The 26,488-nt window shown below is 33.5% G+C and overlaps 2 protein-coding genes and 1 pseudogene across 2 annotated transcripts; 1 reads left to right on the top strand and 2 right to left on the bottom strand.

Annotated features, from left to right (window-relative positions):
- The first annotated feature begins 3,786 nt into the window (after positions 1–3,786).
- On the top strand, positions 3,787–10,520 carry LOC133187709 (glyoxylate/hydroxypyruvate reductase A-like). Its single transcript, XM_061323110.1, has 10 exons — positions 3,787–3,924; positions 4,114–4,227; positions 4,399–4,430; positions 4,743–4,885; positions 5,096–5,169; positions 8,316–8,403; positions 9,151–9,271; positions 9,603–9,670; positions 9,840–9,969; positions 10,384–10,520. The coding sequence occupies exons 1-10, from the start codon at positions 3,816–3,818 to the stop codon at positions 10,468–10,470; spliced, it is 966 nt and encodes a 321-aa protein (XP_061179094.1). The 5' UTR covers positions 3,787–3,815; the 3' UTR covers positions 10,471–10,520.
- A 4,872-nt stretch (positions 10,521–15,392) lies between these two features.
- Positions 15,393–17,273, bottom strand: LOC133187983 (E3 ubiquitin-protein ligase TRIM45-like). The gene has a single exon (XM_061323375.1). It carries the CDS (start codon positions 17,271–17,273, stop codon positions 15,393–15,395), a length of 1,881 nt encoding a protein of 626 aa, XP_061179359.1.
- Positions 17,274–18,534: 1,261 nt separating this feature from the next.
- Positions 18,535–26,278, bottom strand: LOC133187984 (glyoxylate/hydroxypyruvate reductase A-like; annotated as a pseudogene).
- Positions 26,279–26,488: the final 210 nt, after the last annotated feature.

The following is a 26,488-nucleotide window of genomic DNA, read 5'->3' on the forward strand; positions in this document are numbered from 1 at the left end:
CTAATTGCAATGACAATGACAATGATTTTATTCTCATAAATGTACAAACATACATTGTAGAGAGGAGGTAGGAAAAGATACAAACACAAAGAAAAAGAATATAATACATGTATAATAAAGAGCACAAAATATCATGTTAAGATTCAAATTAATTATTTCCATCTATGATTTGTTTGACAATCAACAAAAATTTGCATAATTTTTTCAATACTGAACAGTTTGTTGATGAAAAAAAGTTGTTTAAATTTCTCTATATTTGGTCTGTATATGAGATAATTTGAAATAAATTTTAACCTAGCCTCTTTAATTTCTTTTTGTGTGCATTCAAAAACATAATGAAATTCATCACCAATCTTAATAAGATCACATAAAGTACAAATCCTTTGTTCTCTTGGGAGACCATTCCATCTTCCAGTTTCATTGGGGAGTTGAAAATTGTTACATCTAAATTTACATAACAAAGTTGAAAATTGCATATTAACAAGATTTCTTTCTGGATCAAGTATTTCTTTATAAATTCGATAATTAACACCCTTGGATGAATTATAAACATTACTTTTCCAGATTTGGATATTTTGGTCAACACGTATTCTTTTTACTTCATTTTTAACCCATACTACACTGTACATCTGTTGTGTTGTCCATAAATAAGATAATCCACATTCATCTAAAATATTTTTAACATAGTTGGCCCAAGGCAAATCATGTCTTGTTGCAAGTGCATACATTTTTGTAGCAAATTTATCCATCGTTTGAGAAATTTGAAGTTTTGCCCAAAAAGTAATCATTCTCACCTTAATATTGATGATAACTGGGAATCGGCCAAGTTCCCCATACATCATGAAGTTTGGCGTTTTAGTGTTCAAATCTAGGATATATTTACAATATTTTAGGTGAAGTTTTTCAATTAAAGTATTTTTTTGTAAATCCCCATACTTCACATCCATATAAAAAAAACTGGTTGAACGATTCTGTCAAAAATTTGTCTGACAATCCATAGAAAGATTATGTTGTTTACATTTTGGATATTACTCCATACATAGCTTTAACAGATTTATTGCATTGTTCTTTTATATTTTGATTAAAAGATCCTGATTTTGAAAAATATATTCCTAAGTACTTATAACTGTCAACGACCTCTATACTTAAACCATTATAAGTAAAATATAAATCCTGTGTTTTTCGACCTCTTCCAAAAATCATTATTTTTGTCATGTTAACATTCACTTTTAACATTTTATACAATATTCATAAAAATAATTCAACATATTTTGTAATGACTCAGGGTTTTCAGCAAATAAAACAATTTCATCAGCATACAACAGATCGAGCAAAAAGCTTGATATATACATGAAGTTCATTTTCAATCATTTCAGATAGTTTCTCCAGACAGTTATATTATTCATGGTGAGGAATGATTCTAAATCATTTAAATAGAGTTAAAACAGAATAGGGGATAAATTTTCATCCTGTCTTACACCAAGTTGACAAGGGAAGGTGTCAGAAAGAACACCATTTACTTTAAGTTTTGCCTTGATACCCTTATACATGTTCTTGATAATTCTAAAACATTTTTATCTATATTACAATTAAATAATATTTTGTTCCAGAGTCCTATTCTCCACACAGAATCAATTTTTTTTTTTTCAAAATCAATAAACGCACAAAAAAACTCCTTTTTATGAATATTTCGATGATTGTATGCAAGGCCACGGTAAATATATGATCAGTCATACCATAATTTTTACGAAATCCAGCTTGATTTTCTTGTATTAATTTGAATTCTTCTGAATATCTGTTAAGTCTGTTATTTAAAATGGATGTAAATAGCTTTCCAATACAACTAATTAAAGTTACTGGGCGGTAATTTTTGGGTTCGGTATCATCACCTTTATTCTTATAGATAGGAATTATTTCACCACACAACCATTCGGAGGGGAAACAACCACTGTTAAAAATTTTGCTGAAAATTTTTTTATAGAGAGGCACCATTATGTTGCATGAGCTTTTAATATATTCATTATATGACATCACTTCCACATGATTTGTTTCTTTTAAGACTTTTTATACTTTGCATAATTTCATCACAAGTTATCAGTTCATTTATAGACTCATTACACTGTAAATTAGAGAGAGTATCTAGATCCTCAGATGATAAAACATAGTCAGGTATTTCATTATCTTACTCTGTATTTAGATCTTTAAAAAAGTCATATAATTTTTCAGCAGATGCATTTACATTTTGTCCATTTTTTTTTTTTTTTTTTTTTTTTTTTTTTGCCCTGAGTTTATTATTTTCCAGTACTCTTTCGGATTTGTTGATTTGAGTTTTTTTCAATTTTTCTTTTGTTTGATTTTTATGGTTATTTACACATTTTTTCAACACTTTTTTTTTATATCTTTTTCCTTTATCATACATATCGTCTTTAAGATCTTTACTTCTATATCTATATCTTCTATATGCAAAACATAACTTGTCCTTATAATTAGGTCGAATGTTGACTGACGTCTTGTTAGGTCATTATTTTCATAATGAATTTTATTAAAACAACGGATTTCTCCGCTTACCCAGTCATGATAGAGAACTCACGGCAGGTGTGACCGGGCGACAGGAGATGCTTACTTTTCCATGGCACCCCATCCCACCTCTGATGTTTTCAGACTTTCGTGTATTCTCTGCCTATTTTTATACAATGTAGTTTCAATGAACTATTGAGCAGGATTACTGTTTATCCTCATATTTCATTTCTTTTAATTAACATAAATTCCAAGGATCAACAGTAAGCAATGACAATGATTTTATTCCCTGAAAATTTACTAAAATACATGGCAGAGAGGAGCATTTTTTATTAAAATAATGTGGTTTTGTTGAAAGTGACCAAATCTAAATATGAACCACAAATAAGAATTTTTTGTCTTCAATGAAAAAAAAAATAGTTTGCTAAAATGATAACGCATGTGTTTTATTAGTCCCCTACGGGTGAAACCGGTGGGGACTATAGGATTCCTCCGCTTCTGCCCGTCTGTCCCTCTTCTGTCAGTCTGTGCCACTAGGTTTTCCGTTTTATTTTTCTAAACGCCTGCAGATATTGAGCTGATTTTTGTAAGTATACCTTGATCAAGTTGATGTGCTACAGATCAACATTGCATTTCCTTCCACTTCAATGATTTTTGACGGAATATTAATTACGGCCTGTTTGATTTTTAAGGGTTTTCCGCAATTTTTTTCCGAAACGATTGCAGATATCGAGCTGATTTTTGGTATGTGAGTCTACCTTGATGAGTTATAGATCAAGTTTGCATTTCGTTCCGCTTCAATGAATTTTTGACGGAGTTATGGCATTTTCAATTTTTAATGAGAACCAGATTACATGCACTTTCTGGTAGGGGGCTAGTATTTGCTAATGCAATAATCTCAGAATGCTAGTTGAAATAACTCCGTTAAATTCGATGACGTACTGAGGACTTTTCTCATGAATATGTCTCTGACCGTCTATACTTGTCAGTAATATACATAATCATTATCTTATCTGCCTTAATTTACTCACCAATGTTGGCAAATAAATACTGATGTAAATAAATAGATTAGTTTTATTATTAATAAATTAATTGATAGATAAAATAATAATCTTAGTAATATGAGTTATTTTAAGTTTTATAATATAGAATTAAAGGATTGAAATCAGGTACATATGAATATGAATTATTCTTATAGTCTGTGCTCCATACATTTGAAAATCTTAGATCCACCTATGCGTTCAGTTGTTTATTTCGGAGTTACTCTTCTTGACGGTGTTTTCTGATAGGCCGGCTAAATGACAAGTCATGTTATCTGTGTATCCAGTAACGTCCCCCGCCTCTCCAGCGTTGTTCGTCAACTACTTCCGGCGGCAGAAGTTATAGATGCAACTCCAGACAGAGACGGTAATATCTTACTGTTTTAAAACTGTTTTATCTTTTTTGCAGCGACTCGGAAACACCAATAGTGGTAAGAGTTATCTTTCTTGTTCTTGTAGACTAAAATCAATGGGTGGATCAAACAGTTTAGATAATGCTTGTTTTGTTAAATTAAAGAAATATGTTGATTGATTAAGATCTTTCTTTTTTTCATAGGGAGATCTGAAATACCTCTTAACACAGAGGTTCTGTTTGGAGATACGCCAAGTATTATTTCTTACATAAAAAATGGACAAAGTAAACTGAAATGGGCTCAAAGCACTTGGGCCGGTAAGCAAATTTATACCTAACGCTCTACATAATAAAAAATTCTTAAGAATTCGGGAAAAAGTAACTTTTGAAATCCCTAAGATCCAGACAAAATGGTAATTTTTTTTTGTAAATAACTATATAAAGAAATCTAAAAAAGAATACGATTTCGTATATCATGTATATTAACAGGTGTTGAAAGTATTTTGGAAGCATTTCCTAAGGTGAGTACGTTATAATGCAAGAGGCAGAACATTTTCAATGAGAAAAAGAAATGGAAATTGATTCTTAGTATACTCTTGAATTACAAATCAACAACAATTCATGAACAAAGTGTGTAGCAATGTCTATGATAATGCCGTAATATATTTAAATGTAAAGCATGTTTATTTATTTATTTATTTTTTTAAATTTTAATTTTGATGTAATTTAGGAAATATTTTCAAATGTTCATCATGCCTCAATTCTTTTAAACATGCTTCATCGAATTTCATCTGATGTTAGGAAATTGAAACAGAAATTTTATTTTCTGTCAGGTACCTGAAGGAGTGATTATAACACGCATGGGAGAAGGATTTGGCCGTTTAATGGCGGAATATGTAGTGGGACATATTTTTGCGAGGGAACTTTCTGCTCTGAACTTATACAAACAACAACAACAAAAGTTGTGGAATAAAGGGTATCATTAAAAAATCAATTCACATAAAATGAAGTTTTGTAAATATTTCTCAAGAATTTTATTTTAAAGAAATATATAATTATGTGTCACAGCAATTAAAGCATTCATGGCAGACACATTTGTGCCAATTTTATTTTTTAATCAAACTATAGACTAAATAACAGCTTGTAACTGACCATCATTCCTGTATCAGTTTATTTATTTTTTCAGTCCCGTAGAAGACAGGCGTATGCTCACATCTCTTACAATTGGAATTCTTGGAGTTGGATCAATAAGTACAGAAAGTAAGAGCATTGCCAAGAGTTACATGTAGTTCCTCCAGCCCATTCCCCTCCCCCTTTTATTATAGGGTACTTTTACGTAGACTTTTTAAAATACTTGTGATTTTGATAATAATGTTCATGGGCGGATACAGGATTTGTGATTAGGGGGGGGGGGGGGGGCGTGGATAACTTTGTTCAGGCAGGGGGTCTGGGGGTCGCCTTAAGGCCCCCAGTGGGTCCAGAGCGAATCCCTGGTGGGGGCCCAGGGGGCGAAGCCCCCGCATGCCAAGAAAAGGTACGCATTCTAGTTTTAGAGCGAACTCAATAAAAGCGGAATTAGCGTTAATCTGTGATTTTTCCCCAGGGAGATGTGCGCGAGGCAATTAATGTCAGCAGTTTCGAGGGAAGGATCTTAAGTTTTACTGGTTTTAAATTAAAGCTAGAAAACTTATTATTTAGAAGCCTTTGCACCTCTTTCCCGTCTTGTTTTTATTGAAGGGAGGGGGGATTTTCCATGCAAATCATATGCGGTTAAAAAAAGTGAAATAGAAGAAAAAGAAAGTGAAATAGATTGTAGTAAACTAATTAATTGTTCAGTAAAAATTAGACGCCTTTCAAATCTTTCGGTGTTTCCATATCAAAATAGTTTTTTTCCTAGTATAAATTAACATCGGGCACGATGAACTTGGTTGTTGTGGAAGTCTCGAGGCCTCAAGTCTCGCGCCTTATTAAGGTATCATACCGCTAATTGACCAATGAAAATGAACTTAGGTAATTGTAGTTCCATACGTATAAAATAATTATTTTTTCCTTTTGAATTTTTTTTGATTTCCTTCCAGTCTATTTTTACAATTTTGGTACCTGTGTCTAGTGTATTTTACATATTTTGTAAACAATTAAAGGTTTTTGACAGGAACTATTTTTTTCAGGGCATAGGAGGCTACTTCCTGGGGTAGAAGTTTATTTTTCTTTTACTAAGAAAACGGAAAACTTAGGATCCACCCCCTCAAATCTGCTGCCGTTAATTGTCTCGCCAGCGTTAGGGGAATATGGGTGATTTGCATCAATTACACTTTTATTGACTGTATCGCTGTGGAAAAATGGACGGGATTTCTTGGCATGGAAGCTCCTGGGTTTTCGTGTAGTTTAAGAGTAAAACCAGGCACAATAATAGGGGTATTGGTTAGTTTATATGTACCAAAATTTGGCATTATTAATACTAGTCATATCATACTTTGAATAGAGGGGGCCCAGGGGGCGAAGCCCCCGGAAGCTCCTGGGTTTTCGTGTATTTTAAGAGTAAAACCAGGCACAAAAATAGCGGTATTGGTTTGTTATATACCAAAGTATGGCATTATTGATATTAGTCATATCACACTTTGAAAATCTTAGGGGGGGGGGGGCGTGCGCCCCCCCCCACGCCCCCCCCCCTTAAATCCGCCAGTGATGTTAATATCTAGGCCATCTGATTGATTTGCTAAAAAATGTATAAGTAACGTGAAACTTTTCTATTGGCTAACATATTATAATGAAATCATCTTTGCACTCAGGTGAAGAGCACGAGAATCATGGAACCATTACATAGAACTAATTTTTATATTTTCTTTAAAAAGAAAATAAAGAATAATAACTGGAATAACAACGAAAGAAAAAAAAATGCTTTATTTAAACATAAGTAAAGTCCTGTAAATTAAGAAAAATAATCCACGGTAGAAATAAACATTACATGTAATTGTCAGCTTTCACAGATTAATTTTCACAACACATTTAATACATAGAGTAATCTGTCAATGTTACATGTAATGTCCATGTTCATTTCTTTGATTTTTACTGACTAGTATTTTCCACTCTGGGTTATCCTGGGTTAATCTGAGTTATCCGGGATTTTTCTGGATTGTTCTGAGTTATCCTGGATTATTCTGAGTTATCCTGGTTTATATATTCTGACATATCCAATCTTAACAAAAGAGATATATAAGTAGTTAAGTATATCGTAAACTAGTGGACTCTTTTGTAGGATTATACAGAACAGTGCATTAGTATATATATCAGACCCGTAGGAACAATTTCAGTTTGGGGGGGGGGGGGGGGGAACAGCCATACATTTTTAGTTGGGGAGGCACTATCAACTACCCAAAATTCCTTGATTAGCAAAAAAAAAAAAAAAATTGAGGGGGCACAACCATATACATGTAGCAGCTATATGTTCTATAGTAATCTATATATCGGCAAAATTATTAGGGGGGGGGGGGGCGTCCCCCCCACCCCCCGGTTCCTACGGCCATGTTTATGCTCGAAACCTTTAACAAATAGTTTTCAACATATCAACGTCGTGATCCGTTACTTCTTACGAAGGAGGTGAATTTTGGACTGAATATCGACGTTGTTTATATAAGTTTTTTTTTTTCACTCTTACTAAATACGATTTTTACCTATCTTTTCTAAGTGTTCTTAGATGTACTCAAAACCAATCAACAGAAAGTCCATGTTAAATTGTTTTTTTTTTCATTTTTAGTTTCTAGTACAGCAACTTACCAAGACAATGATTCTAAATAAACACACACACACACACACACATGCGCTAAAATATGTTGCATGTATTGTATGTACAAAACGCTTATATACTTCTCACTTCAACAGAAAATATTTAACTTTTTTTCATTGATGTAAATATGTTGTAAAAGTTGTTTTGTTGCTCGATTCTCCAATAGGTGGAAATAAAGATGGAATGAATGAATGAGTTTTAAATGTTTCTCTTATCTTTACCAAATTAACCTTTATTTTGTTTTATTTTTACAAACTTAAAAGATTCGCCCGCGTGGCGCAGTGGTTAGAGCGTCTGCTCTAGAGTCGCAGAGTAAGGAGTTGATCCTTACGTCGCGGGTTCGAATCCCATTGTTGGACGTGGAGACCGGTCCTTCGGATGAGACCGTATAAACCGAGGTCCCGTGTCGCAGTAGGTGCTGACACGAAAAAGATCCCGGCAAGTGGTGGCGTCTCCATATGAGTGAAAAATTCTCGAGAGGGACGTTAAACAACATACAAAAAAACAAACTTATGGATGTTTTGATAAATTAAAAGGAACACCTAAATATTAATTAATATTGTGAAATCTTAAACTATTATTCATAAAGTATGAATTTGATGCATATCATTTTTGTTTGTAGTTGCTCAGCTTTGTAAAGCTGTGGGTATGACAGTCTGGGGTCTAAGTCGATCTACAAAGGAACATAACTCTGCATTTGATCACCTTACGTGAGTTATCAATGAGATTTGAATCACTCCATATGTAATATTTGCATGTTTTCCCTACTTTTTTAGTATGTCTGCTTATAGTATGTCTGCTTAAGAAAGAAAGATCTTTTTGCGTTTTTCATGCAAATTTTGTTCCATTCTTGAAGTATTAGATTTCATAAAATTGCAAGTTATAGAACCTAAAATATCTACATTGTGCTTTTATTAAGAAAAACGAAATAATTGCCTGACTTGAAACAATTCGATTCTCCCGCCTAATTTACACACGCACATGAACAAGTTACCATGGAAATGGAATGTCGGTTGTCATCAGAATTTAATATTTTTGACACAATTTAGCGGAAAAGATACTTCACCTTTGCAAGCCTCGATTCAATATTGCATTAGAGATTTACGCTAAAAAAAGTTACTTGACGTTGGTATGACAAAAACAATGATGCAATATAGTGTCTTTACAAAAAAAGAAGATATTTCTTATGAAAATTTGTACATGACAATTAATTGCCATGTACAAATTTTGCATAAGAAACATCATTATTTTTGTAAAGGACAGTGGACATATTACTAGACATATAGTGCACTATTTGCCTGCTTTTATTGTCAGAACTTCGCAATCCACAAAAAAAATCTTTCGATTTATAATACAAATATAAAAGAAATATAGGACTTTGATTCAATTTCTCTCCCTTTCTGTCTCTTTAAAATGCAAAATATTGCTTCCTTATAGTTTTGAATTATTTTACATAGAACGCTGGCGGATCTCAGTGGTTTTTTGGCGGGTTGTGACTATATATGTAACGTTTTACCTGGTACGTCAGAAACTAAGAATATGTTGTCAGGGGATGTGCTGAAATGCTGTAAACCAAAGGTACATAGAATATGTTGTCAGGAGATGTACTGATATGCTGTAAATCAAAGGTACATAGAGTATGTTGAGTATGTGAGATGTGCTTAATGATGTAAATCAAAGTATTTTTTTTCTTGTAATTCTAAGCAGGATGACAAAATTTCACGTGTGGTCCATCCTGTATCTGTATGAGATGATAACCAATTCTGAGAAATTAGCGTTGAAAATTATATCGATATCAACCTCGGCTCAATTTCTACATAAATTTGTGCATGACTATAATGTACAGCATTATGTAATAATTATAAAATATATAATGAAACAAAGAATATTTCCAATCTTACTGTTACAGCGACCCATTTTCATCAATGTCGGACGTGGAAGTATTATTAATGAAGAATCCCTTCTTTCTGCTCTTGAGTAAATATCATATGTTCATTTAATTAAATTCGTAAATAAATTTAAAAAAAATATCATCAATATGAAAAATGATTAATGATGAATTTTATTATTTTCTCTCGGAGTATTACATCAATTCGCTTAGAATTTTGAATGATTATCAGTTTTTCTTGCTTTTTATTTTATTTAGAAACAAGTGGATAGGTGGTGCTATTTTAGATGTTTTTTCTAAGGAGCCACTTCCATCAGAGAGTTCCTTGTGGTCCCATCCATGTATTACAGTAACACCACATATATCTGGTCCTTGTGTGGCGGAAATTGTAAGTTTGTGTCCCAGAGGCATTATACATTCCTCAACTATTACATGTAGTTTTACTTTTCATGTATTTTCTTTGATTTCTTAATTGGTGACCATGGCCCCGTTTTAGAACAGAACTAAATGTCCAAAAAATGGATTTTTGTAAATAACTTTTAGCTTTATATTAATGTGAATTTATTTTCTTTTCTTTTTTAAAAAAAGAAAACCTGAAAGATATTTTATACAAGGATTTTTTAACAGAATAATCAGCTAAAGTTTTTGGTATTAGTTGTTTTTTCTTATGTGAAGCAGGACCCAAAATTACCTGGCATGCTTTTATTGGAAGCTCAAAAAGTTATTTATCAAGAGAAAAAAATATTCATCTTCATTAGGCTGCTGTAAAATTAATTGTCTAGTTTCTGGATTTTTTTTCCAGATTGCGGAGGTGTTTGTCAAAAACTATGAGAAGTACATCAATAATCAAAGGCTTAATCATATTGTAGACTGGACTAAAGGCTACTGAAAAATTTTTGTTAATAATTTTGAAATAAACATTACCAGTAGCTAGTATGACATTATGAAGTTTTTTGTTTGTTATTCATTGATTTTTTGATGTGTTTGTGTTGTATGTACCGTGCATTGACATTATAGACATTTGTGTGACGTTTACTTGCATTTTATCAAAAGGATACTTTATAATTGCAAGTCATTTTTATTTAAGGGAAAAAAGTTCTAAAAATGTGATTAATGTTTAAGATTAAAATTTTTAAGTAAAATTAATTCTAATAAATACGTGACTCTTACAAACGGCAGAAGGTTAAAGGCCTGCTACATGTAGTGCTGAAAATAGATTAGACTGATGTTTTACAGGTACACTAGCATGAGGTATCAGATGCGTTTCATAATTAAAAATAAGGTCACTGTTGCTGATTTTATCTACAAGTTGAAACGTAGATAGTGAAAAATCAGAGATTTCGAAGCTCACCTCCACATATGTGCATTATCCATACGTAAGAAAGTTACTTGGAAACGGACCTGTCCCAAGATCTTTCACCTTGCCACTCATCTGGTGAATATAGGTCGGGTGCTGCATCCAAAGCATGTCAGGTGTTAGTTATAAGTTAAAGTTACATCTTTCTCCGAGTTCATGAGACTCAATAGACCACCACTTATACTAGTTTCTGTGGTGTGGAGCGGATGAGAATCCTTGAATTTCCCCTGGATGGGACACCATCACAAGTGAGCTCCCACCTTATGCCGGTACACATTTTAGCTTGGTGGACTGTGACGATCTAAATAAAATTTCTTTTCTGAGGACACAACAAGTGCCCTTAATGGAATTTAAACCAGCGGCTTTTTGATTACTGCCCACACATCTATGACCACTGAGCTATGTGCTATGAACTGTTTGGTAGTATGCCTTGATAGATCTATGCATCCTCTATGCAAGTTTTGTCCAGGTAGGGCTTGCAGTAACTTTGGTATTGACCTGCTCCATAAACTTTTCCAGAAAAAATAGATCAAATGCAGCATTCGAAATGAGTGCTGGTACTTACCAACCCTAGATGCAGAATCCATTGGAGTTTGGCCTAGGTATTATTTATGATTACTAGGAAAATGGATGTGCTCAAAAATTGTACATGGGATGCCGATGTCAAGGGTACTCTTGAGACAAGGAGAGGGGAACTCTCCTTGACATCAGTATAATTAAGAAAAAAATGATGTGTTATCTTGATCCCCACTAATTCCTGTCTGCTGTGATAGAAAAGGGACTACTGTCAATGTAAATGTGATGTTAAGGTAGTCCAATCCTCAGGTTCTGAAAATCAACTTTTAAGTAATTGAAAATGCTTACAAAAATGTCTCTGATTTCACACAGTAACGTGAATTTACCCATGGAATTTCTTCAAAGTTCATCATTAAAGTTAATCATATTATATAGGGAAAATGATCAAATCTCAAATATATTTTCAAGAAATGCGAATAAGAACACCAGCTATGCACTTTCTAATTGAAAATTGATTAACAAATATATTTTAGGATAGAAAAATATAGGCATTTGGAGAAAATTGTATCTTTTTTATGCTTATACAGTATTTTAGTTCCTCTTTTTAGTTCAATTGTCATATAATACATAGTGTAAAAAGTTTGTGCTATCATTGCTAGACATCACATATCACATCGAATTTCATATCACGCTAATAAACAGTCGTATCTAATGCTAGACTAAAGGAAATTCAGTTTCTCTAAAAATGAATTAATTTTTATCTTTTATGGGGTATGAATGTCAACTTTTTACATGACCGTTTCTAAGACTTCAAGGAACCTTGAATCATATCAAGATGCATTAAATGAAAATTGTTGCATGAAAAGATTTCAATTTCAAGCTTTATTTTGAGACTTTTTAAATAAAATAATAAATTTAAGAGTTATCCTTCCTGGCTGAGGATTGGATATCCTTAACAACCAGTGTTTGATCTCAAAACACCTAAAAACTAAACAAATTTGTGAACAGGACAAAATACGGACCCCTGGAAGCTCCATAGGTGGGTTCAGTTTCCTAGGAGGTGTAAGCATCCACTGACCCAGGACAATGCAAAATTAAAAAAAAAAGCTTACTGTCCCTGATGCAGATGTACTTAATTTGGAAGAGTATATGGAGAATAATATGATAATTTTATAAGTAAGTAAATGGTTTATTATAGTGACATGTGTTATGTACAATTACAACAACTGTCAGCAAATATACATATAATAGGAATTTAAACACCAGGCCCATCGGGCCTATATGTCACTTTTTAACAATATAACAATCAATAAGAATACTGTGATATTACGCATTGCGTTTATTATAAATAATAGACTGTCTGTAAGTATATGCTGAGTATATGAATTTTCCGATTTGTGTTGGGAAATTTACTAAAAGAAATTTGGTTTTGTCTAAATCTGACATATTTATATCAAATGAAGTTGGTTTAAATCCAATACTGGTAAAAAAGATTGCTCTAAAATTTGAATATGATGTACAATGAAGCAAAAAGTGGCATTCATCTTCTACACTATTTGAAGAACATAGAGTACAGAGTCTATCAGATAAAGCCTCCCCCTTATACCGTCCTGTTTCTATTCTAATAGGTAATACACCACATCTAAATTGTGCAAATATAGAACGATGACACTTTGGAATATCCATTGTTGCATATTTCTCATTTTGAAAATCAATCTTTACAGCTCGGTAGGTTCTAAGTTTTGGGACGTTTTGGAGATCTTCATTCCATGCATTAAAAATTTCCGACGAAGCTTTTCTTCCACTATGGTTAAGTTACAGACCATGCAATTTTGGAAATAAATAGACATCAAGAGATTCAAATAGGAGTTTGACTATATATGCGACCAATTTCTGTTGTTTGATAAAGATTGTTCCCGGTCCCACAAGAAAATTTTTTTCGTAAGTCTTTCGTCCGGCATTGTAACGAGTCGATTCCAAAGACGTATAATATTCACCTGATGACGATAAAATGAAGGGAGCCAACCAACTTCTCCTTGAATAGCTAATATCGGAGTAAATCGATGCACACCAAGAAAGTACCGCAACGCACGATATTGTACAGATTCAATATTATGATGTTTATCGTAACCCCATACTCCACTGCAGTAGTCCAAAATAGGTACGATTCCGCTCAGATACATTTTCTCATATGTTTTGAATCCTATTGATTTATTCGTATGTAATTTGAATATAACTGCCCCTAGTGCGCGTCCACCCGATTTTGCAAGATTTTTGCTGTTGTTCTTAAATGTGGAAAATTCATCAAACAATACACCAAGATACTTATAAGATGATGAATAATCAATACGATCTTCTCCTAGGGTGAACACATGGTCACTTCTTTTTCGCTGTTTTTTACGGAAGTGTACTACTTTCGATTTGGTAGAGTTTATACACAGTCTCCACTTCTTACAACAATTAGAGACAACATTAAGTATTGCGTCCATGTCAGCCTCATTCTGCGGAATCAACGCTATATCATCTGCGTATAGAAGGACGTTCAATTTGTTGGCACCGAATTCAATTCCATTGTTTAAGTTTTTTACTTGTACAGCGAGATCGTTGATGAATAAGGCGAACAGCGTTGGGCAGAGATTATCACCCTGTCTAACTCCCGACGTACATACAAACCAGTCGGTGTAATAGCTACCTAAACGAACACAAGACTCAGTACTCCGATACAAAGATTTCACCGCTTGGTAGAAATGCCCATCCACTCCATTTTTAAGTAAACTGTATTCCATCAACTCTCTATCTACCATATCGAATCCTTTTTTTTAAAATCAATGAAAGTAACAAACGTAGAATTTCTGTTTTTGATTATACTATTTAGGGTAAATACATGATCTAAGCCGGATCTTTCACACGTGAATCCGTTTTGCTCATCGACTAAAAGATCGTTATCGTCAAAGTAAGTCACCAGTCTTTTGTTCAGAATAGAACTGTAAATTTTAGTTACAACAGAGAGAAGGCTTATATTCCTCGATAATTCAATGGAAGCAGAGGGTCGGGGATGGGTCCTTTAGTAACGGACAAATTATTGCTTTACGCCATATTGAAGGTATAATTCCGGTATCAAAGTACAACATAAACATCTTATGTAGAATTTTGATAACTGTGTCCGACTTAAGTACCTCATACGGGAGCTCGTCTATACCACACGATTTTCCAGATTTAGATTTCATCACAACTTTGTGAACTTCGTCCTCTGTAATATTAACGAACAGTGTTTGATCTCAAAACACCTAAAAACTAAACAAATTTGTGAACAGGACAAAATACGGACCCCTGGAAGCTCCATAGGTGGGTTCAGTTTCCTAGGAGGTGTAAGCATCCACTGACCCAGGACAGTGCAAAATTTAAAAAAAAAAGCTTACTGTCCCTGATGCAGATGTACTTAATTTGGAAGAGGACTTAGAGGAGTATATCGAGAATAATATGATAAATTTATAACTTCTCTATCATGTTCTTGATTGAAATACAAACTTGCTTGGGCTATGTGGAGAGAGTATCTTTAACACTGCTACACATGTACAATCATACATTTGGGATAACTTATTTTCCGGTTAATAGTTCAACACGTAAAAAGTTTCATAGATAGAAATTTTGTAAAATCTTAATAAAAGGGTAATAATCTGGTCTTATGAAAAGTATGTGCATCTTGAAATATTTTTCTACATTAATCTGTTGTTTATCAAAAGACTTTGTTGAATATTCGTCTCTAAATATAGGTAAAAGGTCTTAAGCTGTCCAATTTTATCACGATGACTTGAATATAGTATGTTAAAAAATAAAGGAAAAAACTCAGTGAATTCATATGTATCTCAGTACTTTGAAAACAAATTTTATTTTCTTTTTATTTATTTATTTGTTTGGATTAGCCCTATTTGTGAAATTTAGTACATTTGCCATATAGCCATATCTTTGTTATCACTGCAAACACAGAATATGTTATTACTGGGAGAAATCGCTATAAACCATGGCCTGGTCACATTCTCAAACCTTCTGATAAGGACACATGCACTAGATAACACATGTATATTTCCACTGTCTCTACCTGCTATGTATATATTGCTTTCCAAGTCTTTTTCCAGGCCATAAGGGAATTTCAGATGTGGACCTTTATATATCCATATTGGGTCCCCTTCATTACTTACAGCTGAAACTAGGTCATCATTATACACACTATATACAACGTTCTCTTGTTTTGTGACAATAACACACTCGATTTTATGTCCAGGGAATTCATAGGTGTGAACTATCCCACCAGACTTGTCAAGCTTTTCAATAAAATCATGACATGCGATGTACAAAAAGTCATCCATAATATCTATTCCATAACATGCCCTCTGAACTGAAAATTCACGAATACTTTCAAATGTTTGGGAAGATATGACGTGAATCATTTTGTCATAAAGACATGTTATGTAGAGTTCTTCTCCATCCAGTTTCACACAGGCGGGTCGATATGGAACGCTGATAGGTTTTTGGAATGAACCATCTTTCAAAAAAATTAGACACTGTGTTTCAAAATGATTCCCGGAATTGGAATTTTGAGGAAATATAATTCTTCCGTCGACCAGAAAAGTCCCACTATAAACACATCCTCCTACAACTTTGAACTTTGCTGTAACTCTTGTTTTGGCTTCTTTAATGTCAATGTCACCTAAAACTTCTTGAATGGATTCTTTTATTTGCAACTTTGGAAATGAAATTAATTTTTTTGCTTTAGAATTATTCAACTTAGGGCAACTTGTCATTTCAAGAGAGAAAAGAACTCTCCTCGTAAGTGATTTCTTCAGATGTTGAAAAATCAGTTTAGCAGTAGAAAATTTCACAACTTGTTCAACTATGTCTGTTCTATCGTCAATATCTGACAGTGTTTGTTTGCATTTCTTGACACAATGAGATTTGTCATTCACATTATCTGTATTTCTATTTATTTTCTTTTTGCTTTCCTTTACAACTTTGGAGAGTTGGTCAAGATAACCATCTTTCAGTTTTCTTATATGGTTAACAGTATCCTCTTCTAGTTTTTTTGCATCTTCTGTAAGTTTGTCAGAAACATTGTCAATATCTACAATATTTTCTTCTTGCAATTTCCTCAGCTCTGAAAGGTTTTGTTCATAAGATTCCATTTCGCTAATAAGTTGCTTAATTGAGCATTTTTTCCTTAGGTTTTCTGCTACCATCTCTATTGAATCAACACTGTCACATTTTCTGTGCCGAGTGCCCGCACACAGGGAACAACAAGGGTCATCATGGTCATTGCAGAAAAGCTCAATCGGCCTGTCTTTATGTTGACGACATGTTTTGTACATGTGTGACCGTAAACTTATTTGGTTTACCTCATTCAATGAACACACAGTGTGATTTCGAGTGGCGACGAATTTTCTGTGATATTTTGTACATGTTTTACACATATTTTCCTTACATTCGGCACAGAAGTCTGTAGCTTCAATTTCTTCATCATCCATTTTACATGGTCCACAAAATTTTACGCTAACACCGTCTTCGAGAAACTTCATTAACATTTCATTAATCGGAAAATGTTCAACCCATGATTCAGATTCACCAACACATGGAGTGAATTCACGACATACTGGACAATGGAATCCGAAAGTAGTCTCTCTGGATTTACATGATGAGGCAATAAAGGACGAAAGACATAAATGACAGAAGGAGTGGTAACACGGCAAATACCTTGGTGTTTTAAATTTGTCAAAACAAACAGAACACAGAGAAATATCATCCAAATTCTCACTTGCACAAGCCATGATTATTTTCCGCCCTAGATTATTTTTACTTTACACATTCCCGATCCCGATCTGTGTTTCGTTCCCGAAGTTATTTGAATCTTAATTATTTCACGACGCATTGTAAAAAAACAGAACATGTTACTAATGATAGATCATATTCAGTAAAATAAGGAAGACCGGATGACAGAACGACCGAGCCCTTTCTTAATCCTTTATAGGACATACGCAACCTACCTTACCTACTGATAATTTTTCAAGATAATCTTGATGAAACTTTATGTATAATTCAACGAAAAATATACAAAAAATTACTAAACACATATTCTAGAAATTTTGTTTATCCAAACTTGTTTTAGAAGAAGTGTAAAACAGCATATATAGACATTAAAATGTAGCACACAGTTCCTTTAAGTATGGGAACTCTTCAACTCCAGGGAAAAAGACAGTAAAGTTCAAACTACGTTGCGTATGTCCTTAAGGCCTCGGACCCTCTACACACTGATTAAAAATTTTTTGGACTATGAGAAAATTATATAGCGAAAAGAATTGTATATTGATATTATCTAGTTCGTTTTTATCATAGAGTACATATCTTTTTTAACCAGGAAAATCTTCAAAGATAGCAAAGTACTGAAGAAGAAATGTCGCGTCTGCTTATTCAAATAGGTAAATACATACGTACAAATAAAGTTATCAATTACTTTATTTTGAACTAATATAATGTTCAAAATGCTTGAATTAATTACATGTAATACAGGGCACATTGTTATTCATTCTATTTAATATCGAATGGCAGATCAATCTCAGTACACAAAAATACCCTGAAGCTAGTGAGCAGTATAGAGAAGATTTCTCAATATGATTTTAGTGTGCTAGTATTTTTTAAGCAGGATAAAACACATGTATGTGTCTTGCAAAGCTAGATGGCTTGGTATTAACTCTTGGCTTTTTATTATCCATGGAAACTGGTGACAAAGTCTTATTGCTTCGGGGAAAACTGATGAATGGTAGATGGTCGTCCTTGGATGTGGATTAAGGTGCTGCAAATTGTTGCCTCTGGTCCATAGTGGAGTGATCTGAAGGTGTTGATCAGCTGGCCATGGGTTGTCTTTCAAGTTATAAACAATCATAAATATTTACACAACCACCCGTGTGTTGCGTCGTTGTTGCTGTAGGGTTTGTCCCTAGAGTTGTTTTAGTATGAATGCTATGATACCGGTGCAATGAAAATTTCAAGTTGCAAATCTGGCTGATAGATCTAAATAAAAAAAAAACCACAAACAATACAAATCTGAGAATATATTCAAGCATATAATAACACATAACTGGAATATAAAACCAGGTTGGCTATCAAAGGAACAAAATTATAACCCATCGTGATTTCAACAGTGCATTGGAAAACCTGGTCTCCATAGACTACTACATGTATAAAGAATCCACATTTGATTGACACTACTTCAATTTTATTAATAACAGCACTTAGTGATATTGTCTTCGTGAATCTGTGAAAATTTCACTGATTTTTACTATAAGTATGAGAAGAATCCATCCTTAATATATTCTCACAAATTAAAACTGCTTATATCATTTACATATTCCTCCATTGTACCTATTGTAAATAAATCGTAACATATATATCAAGCTATAATACAGTGCCTTTTTTCCAAAATATTAATAAATTTATAGCTTCATAATGAACAGTCACCGGTGAATTATTTGAATTGTAAATTTAATCATGCCGCTTTATTATTGGTTGTGTTTCGAATCAGGATTTTGTCCAGTTCATGAAAAGTGGCCTTTAGATTGTCTAATATCCGTGCTCAAAGTCCAGGAGGTAATCCAATGGCTGTCCACGGATATACTTGTTGTAATTTGAAACAAATACTTTTGCAATCTGAAAGAAAAAGTAAAAGATATAGTAGAAATTTAAGACTGTTCTGACCACAAGATGAATCTTTTTAAACTTAAAAGATATGTACAGGTTAAGTTAGGTCCTCAACCACCGAAAATAGAATATGGTACGAAAGAGACAAAAAAACCATGATAAACGACAAAAATATAGTAGTTTATAGACAGGCCCGTAGGAAGCAGTTTCACTTTGAGGGGGCACAACCATACAACCATACATTTTCATTCAGTTGGGGGGGGGGGGGGGCACCATCAAGTACCAAAATTCCTTGACAAGCAAAAAAATGTCATCAGATGTTATTATTGAGGGGGCACAAGTATATAGTTGCTATGTTTTCCATAGTATTCTATATATCGGCAAAATTATTGGGGGTGGGCAAGTCCCCCCTGTGCCCCCCTCCCCCGGTTCCTACGGCCATGTATAGATACATGTAATCAACTTATCCCAGCTATGAGTGAATTCTAGTATTGGAGAAAATAGCAAAACTCTTGTTCTTAGAAGCATGGATAATTAAGAAATAATGGATGTGAACTTGGAAACAAATATTTTCTCAGTGAATTACAAAGCTTATTTACAGTGTCTGTTGAGCAAGGTCCCGCTATATGAGGAGTTATTGTGACGTTTGGATGTGACCACAATTCACTCTCGGGAGGTAGTGGTTCCCTGTCTGTTGCATCCATGATGGCCCCTCCTATCCAGTCATTGCTGCAAAGTTATTATATTGCAATTTTTTCATACCATAATTTGAGCTTTTATATGTAATCAAATATGTCACGTAATAATAACTGTTTCCAAATACATGTACGTCTCCTATATAAAGGAATGGATAGTTTGTAGATAGTTTGCAAGTATATCGAAGATATGTGAACTCAGATAATTATGTTCTCATAAAATAATAATAAAGTTATCGATTCGAGTAGATTCTGAATTACAAAATTTGAAACTTAAGTGCAGTTGCAAAACATCCTCGATACATATCACAACTTACTTTAAAGCGTTCAGTAAAGACGATTCATCAATGACATCACCTCTTCCTATATTAATGAACACAGATCTCTGCAAATTACATAAAATAGGAAAGCAAAAATATTTATGCCTATACAGGATATTGCTGAAGCATTTATAGAAAAGATCCTTCATTTGAATATGTGTTATGATTTTTTTTATTTAACTCAGATGTAAATTACTACACTAATAGTCATTTCATTGAAGGGATCTCCTCCTCTCAAGAACTTAATATGCCTCATTTTTCAGTTAAACACCATTCAAAATTTTACGAATATCAGTAAATATTCAAAGGTCTGATTCAATAGGCGACCTTTTCCTTGCATGCACGTAGAACATTCCCTGACAACAGGCCTTTGGTATCTGGTGTGCTTGGCAGAACACTGCAAACATAGTCACAGGCTGCAAGGAACTTAGAGATGTCGCTCTTCTCCCTAGTAGGTTTTTTAAGAATACATTTACAGGAATACATAAATCCTTAATTTTATATTTCCACAACTTAACCCAAAAAGGAAAAGAAGAGGATATTAGAAATCGAAAGATAAATTATTCAAATTAACATCCGAATCAGCTGCCTATTATACAGACCATAATGATGCTTTCTGTAAGATGTATGACTGATTTTCAGCATTATTATTGAAAAGAAAGTTGTAAATACGGTTACATTAGAGCGTCAAAGTGGGGGATTGATTCCTCCTTCTTAGTTCTTGATAATCCCCATACAGCCATGCCAAATGCTTTACAAACCGCCGCGACTGAAAATAACGATATCAATTTACTGATGCTTTCTGTTGTGATTATTTTAATTATCCAATGGAAGCTCATTTTCTGCATCTCTCTCTCTCTCTCTCTCTCTCTCTCTCTATATATATATATATATATATTTCTAATTGTTTTCTCTGTGATAATTCTTTAAGAGATGAATTTAATTTTTGAGAATTCATTTAAGAAATGAATTTAATTTTTGAAGATTCATGAGGACATAAACTACGACGCTTCACGTCGGCATATTTCATGAAGCGCGTTAGTGCTTCATGATAAATATGCCAGCATGAAGCATTGTAGTTCATGTACCTCATGAATTTTCAAAAATTAAATTCATTTCTTATATTTACATATTTTCTGATGATTCATCACAATTAAACTGTCATTTTTAAAGCAAAACAGTTTGCATTCTTGCTCATCATGACTATGCACTATATATAAAACAAATGTCCAAATTAGTTTCTCACTTCAACTCTCAGTGACCGTGTAGGGTAGGGCGTTGTCGCGAGAATTTCATCACCATCGAAAGCAAGTTTCTTAGACTTGCCTAGATGGCCGAGCGGTCTATCGCACTGTTTTTGTACGAGACAGATTCCTAGGTCAAGGGTTCATCCCCGGGTTAGGGTATTCTTACAAAGTGAATTTCCCTGTGCTAAATCTTAATGGATATTGTCATTAGTTCAGTAAATAGAAGTTTGAAACTTCAATTACTGTTTGATCCAATCGCTCCAGTTCCCAAAATTCCAATAGTCAACTTTGATAACGAGCGCTTCTAGACATACCATGTTCTAAAATATAAAGATACTTTTTTTGAATTGAAATGTCTAACAAAACTATTTCTTCATTACTGTGGATCTTTAATCACTTGTTTTCGAAACTTCTATTTTTACCATTCATTGCAAAAAAGCAGAAAATTAAAATTTGAAACAAAAGAATTATTTTGGTGTGCTCTTAAGACAGCTATTTGCAATGGAATATTACGATAATATTCAGAAATGCATTAAAGGTGTGTTCTTAAATATACTATTACAAAGAACCTTTCCAGTGTCAATATTTTCATTTAAAAAACTAAAAAGCTTAAAGTCACCTTTCCCATATCTTAGCTTTCTGAGATTCTAGCATCTGAGGGAAATAATGTTCCCTAGAAATTATTTGTCCAAGAACATACTCCGACATATACTCGCCAAACCCTTCACCCATTCTTGTGAGAATAATGTTTTGTGTCTGCTGTATGAAAAGAAAGGTATTATCTCAAAAGGTGTAAATCAGAATGAATGAAATTTTTTTTTGCGATAAATAAATTAAAATTTAAGGTCCGTATTTTTTTCTCAGACAAACAAAAATCAACAGCTATGTATTTAATCGCGTTTTCATTCTTTTTTCTATGGACGCTCGTATTCAGTAATTTAAGGAATTGGAAGGTTACCTTAGGGGACGCTTCAAACAACTGTTCTGCACCTAAATAAAACATTTAGTACAAAACATATGCTCAAAAAATAAAAAAAGTCAATCTTAAATACTATTTTAAAAAAAAAATAATTTCAGATTTTTGCATCAAAAATGATTTATATTTTTTATAGTTTCATTCACATTCTAAAATTTCACATGAAAGAATATTTAAATTAGAACGAACACCCTTGCCTGCACTACAGCCTTGAAACCATTTAATACTTGTACATTGTCCACTTTGTAGAAGTTCAGCAAAGAGGTGTGGCCATGTAATACTGATATCAGCCCCGCTTCCTTTTATGTCATTTATAAATTCATCAATGTTTGGTGGCATGTGGGTAACTGGAAGGTTAGCGAATAAAACGTCAGTATATAATATTGCAAAACTGAAATTAAAAAATAGATAGAAAATAAAGCACTGTATATACAAAGTGCATCGCTCTCACTTTCTTAGAACAGAACGTTTTGTCTATACCAACTTCACAGAACACTATATCAACTCCGAATGTTTGACAGGTACGTTTTCTTTATCTGTAATTTTGACTTTCTTTCCATTCCTGTGCTATTTGACTATAATTTTTATAATTTAATTATGATTTTTTATTATACAGTTATGGAATGGGTATGAGGTAGCAAATTTATGGTTCATCAAGTGAGGAAACTATTTCCCGAGGCGGCGAAGCCACCGAGGAAAATAGTTTCCTGCCGAGGGGAACCATTAATTTGATATTTCCCGACTACCCATTCCATAGCTTTATATTATACCGAAACAATCATGGGAGATTTATTGAACTAGAGACTCAGATATTTTTTTAGAACAATATAGAGGCATTTAAATAATCCCAAATGCATGGTATTAAAAATATTGTAAGATAACTAATGCATCAATACCGAGGAAAATAAAATCGTTAAAAATATAAAATAATTTCACTGACACTTCGAAAGATTATCGTTGTCTTCATTTTGCCAGAATTCCAGTTTGATTTTGACATCGCATGTCGAAATATTTTGACGTCATAGTTACATTGCTTACGTCACAGACTCGAGATTCCTTGAACGCTCCGCCCACTTTTCATTTTAATTGGTTAAAATTATTAATAAATATTCATAAGGGAGTAGTCCCAGGGAGTAGCTCCGATTTTTCAGGGAGTAGTCCTCAGATGAGGAAAATAGTATCTTCTCAGGGAAATAGACAGTTTTATGGTATTAATTTTATATAGAGTAATAACAGTTGATGTATAATAATATTTATTATTATTTACTGTTGTAAAAAGTAAAGTCATGTTTTACATAAAATTCATTCACTTCAAAAGATATTCTGACTATGTGTTCAAAAATAAAAAAGTACATTTTCTATGTTTACAGTTGTGTCTAAATGACCTTTATTTTAGATTACCTACTTGGCGGTAAATTACGATGAATGCTATATTTCTGTTCATGTCTTTGTTAAGATATACATGTTACCCTTCCGAGTCGCGGAGCAAGGAGTTGATCCTAACGTCGCGGGTTCGAATCCCACTGTGGGACGTGGAGACCGGTCCTTCGGATGATACCGTATAAACCGAGGTCCCGTGTCGCAGTAGGTGCTGGCATGAAAAAGATCCCTCACTGCTCAATGGCCCTAAATGCCGAGTATAGGTAAAAATTTGCAGCTCTCCACCGGCAAGTGGTGGCGTCTCCATATGAGTGAAAAATTCTCGAGAGGGACCTTAAACAACAAAACAAACAAACAAACAAACAAACATGTACCCTTCCTCTGATTGGAATGTTGTATTTTGATATAATTATAATATTATATGCCATATTTTTAGATAAACAGTTTATATGGAACGCCATACGGTTTTCTTAAGGAAACAATATTTACTATCAATGGTTGATTTTTGCACCATTATGTATAAAATGAACATCATGAAGTCGGTCCGGTAAGTACTATTGGACTGCGTCACAAATTAAAACAGATGATGGAAAAAAAAAAACAGACAAGAAATTCTTCATTTCAATAATAGCTTGCAACGAAACGATGATATTTATTCAGTCTGTATGAAAGGAAAGGGGCCGTTCTTGACGTGGAAAAATGTCCCAGAGTATAGAAAAGCTTGCCACCTTGCAGTGTTTATGTTTAGCATCTAGGAGTCAAAAATAACTCCCCAATCCCACTTAAAAGAGAATCTTAAAGCAAGATTGGCTAAAAAAATCTCTTTAAAAATCTGACGGTGAAAAGAAAGTTTAAGAGAAGCTTATTTTAATTAAGACCAGTGAATTTGGAGAGTGAAGGATTTCCAAAATTAGGGGAGGGAGGCGGTTTTGAATTCCAAAAACGTACCCAATGCTGTCGTGAGGTAACCATACAAATTGCAAGTGGTCATCAGCTCTAGAGCTACAGAAGAATGTAAACCCACAATCAACCAAATATATATACGTCAAAAAGATCTGTCAACAGTGCAAGTGTGTGAGCAGTCTCCAAAAATCACTTCTAAATAGGAACAATGCAAGACATGTGGAGAGTATATGCCTTTAAAAGATCTTAGAAAACAGACAGAAAATTGTCACCAAGACCAAGATATGAATGCAGAGCATGCAACTCAAATACTACCACAAGATATTAATATACATTCTTACACTCCACAGCAAGAAACTAATGTAACTGTAGGTTGTTGTTTTTTTTTTTTTTTTTTTTTTTTTTTTGAGGACAGGAGGTGTATATATTAGCACAATACTGAGGCCCCCACTATGTTTGATGCAACACCACCGTCTATGTATGAATCTGCAACTCCCTCTATGACTGATTTCGAGGTGATGCATGAAGAAACTGTTCCGGACATAGCGAACAAAATTACAGAGTTCTGTACCATATAAAATATATCTGATCCTGTGGAAATTTTACACAAGAAAAAATTTAGAGGTCATTGATGTGACACAGACTTCTAAAGGTAAAAATAGTTTTGAGACAATTGAAGTTATAATAGATTTCCCGGAAAGCCTTTAGAATTTATAATTGTCTGAATGGCCGGAATTTGTCGTTTTGAATCGTGTTTTACAATTTGCACTTATTTTCGGGCACGTACAAGCAAAGTTTGGAAAAGTGTTTTAAAAATCATAAATTAGGAATTATTTGCAAGATGTGAGGGTTTTAACGATAAGTAATTAATGTTTCGAAACGTCCGCTGTACAAAGTGCGGTGGGTGCAGCTTTATTTTCAAAGAACACGCCATGAAAACAAGCAAGAGAAGCAGATGCAATTACAGTGCCTGCATGCCTTTACTTTTCTTTTACATATTCAATTGGTATACGGAGATAACGAACAGTATTCAAGCTCAAAAGTTAGATATGGTTCTAATTCCCGATGACTTCATTTCTTGGGCTGATGAAAAACGCACAATATCAAGAGAAATGCCCTGCACTTCAAAAGGCAGAGAGGATTCTCCCAACTGAGTCTTTCCAGAATGCTGTTCATTTCAGACATTTTGAAAAGGTATATACTATGTTACTGCTTACTGGGATTATTAACCAAATACTTATTAATGCGACTTCGAAAAACTACATATGTTCTTTGTACTCCTTTAAGGTAAAAACTTCTCAATGTATTTTTCGCAATGAAATAGATTTTGCTTGATTGAAATGTTCGTAACTTTTTGACATCCTTATAAGGAAACAAAATCAGTTTTCCAAAAACCGATCTCTATTCAGGTGATCACAATAAAGGGCAAACAGTATATTAGTAATTTTAAAGTAAAAATAAAAATAAACGATACAAACCTCCTGATAGTGGAATGTTTACAACATTAAGGGAAGGTATTTGCTCCTGTATTAGTTGTGGCAGCCTCGAAAATGGCGATGCAATACAAACGGTATGCTTGTTAGTCTCTGAATGTAGATCCTTATTCATTTTAATTTTGTAATTTGTCATAGACAATGTAAATGATATATCGTATATGCTGTTTAAAAAATTCCTAATCTTACTATAACAATGGAAACCCGTATCTGTTAACAAATGCGTTGATATTCATTATTTGATTATTCAGAGTCACGGAGGTACTCTTAAATTAGACGAATGCGATACTTTTGACGAATCATTTCCATACTGAACGTTATCAATGCAATAATA

Source organism: Saccostrea echinata, unplaced genomic scaffold, assembly GCF_033153115.1.
Source record: "Saccostrea echinata isolate AGI-Se365-2 ecotype Australia unplaced genomic scaffold, CSIRO_AGI_Sech_v1 ptg000015l, whole genome shotgun sequence".
Taxonomy (NCBI): domain Eukaryota; kingdom Metazoa; phylum Mollusca; class Bivalvia; order Ostreida; family Ostreidae; genus Saccostrea; species Saccostrea echinata.

Bases quoted from the DNA above. Each gene is read 5' to 3' on its own strand.
- LOC133187709 (XM_061323110.1), top strand. From the start codon at position 3,816: ATGACAAGTCATGTTATCTGTGTATCCAGTAACGTCCCCCGCCTCTCC. The intron at 3,925-4,113 runs GTAATATCTTAC...TTTTTTTCATAG, and splicing joins TGCAACTCCAGACAGAGACG to GGAGATCTGAAATACCTCTT. The intron at 4,886-5,095 runs GTATCATTAAAA...TTATTTTTTCAG, and splicing joins CAAAAGTTGTGGAATAAAGG to TCCCGTAGAAGACAGGCGTA.
- LOC133187983 (XM_061323375.1), bottom strand. From the start codon at position 17,273: ATGGCTTGTGCAAGTGAGAATTTGGATGATATTTCTCTGTGTTCTGTT.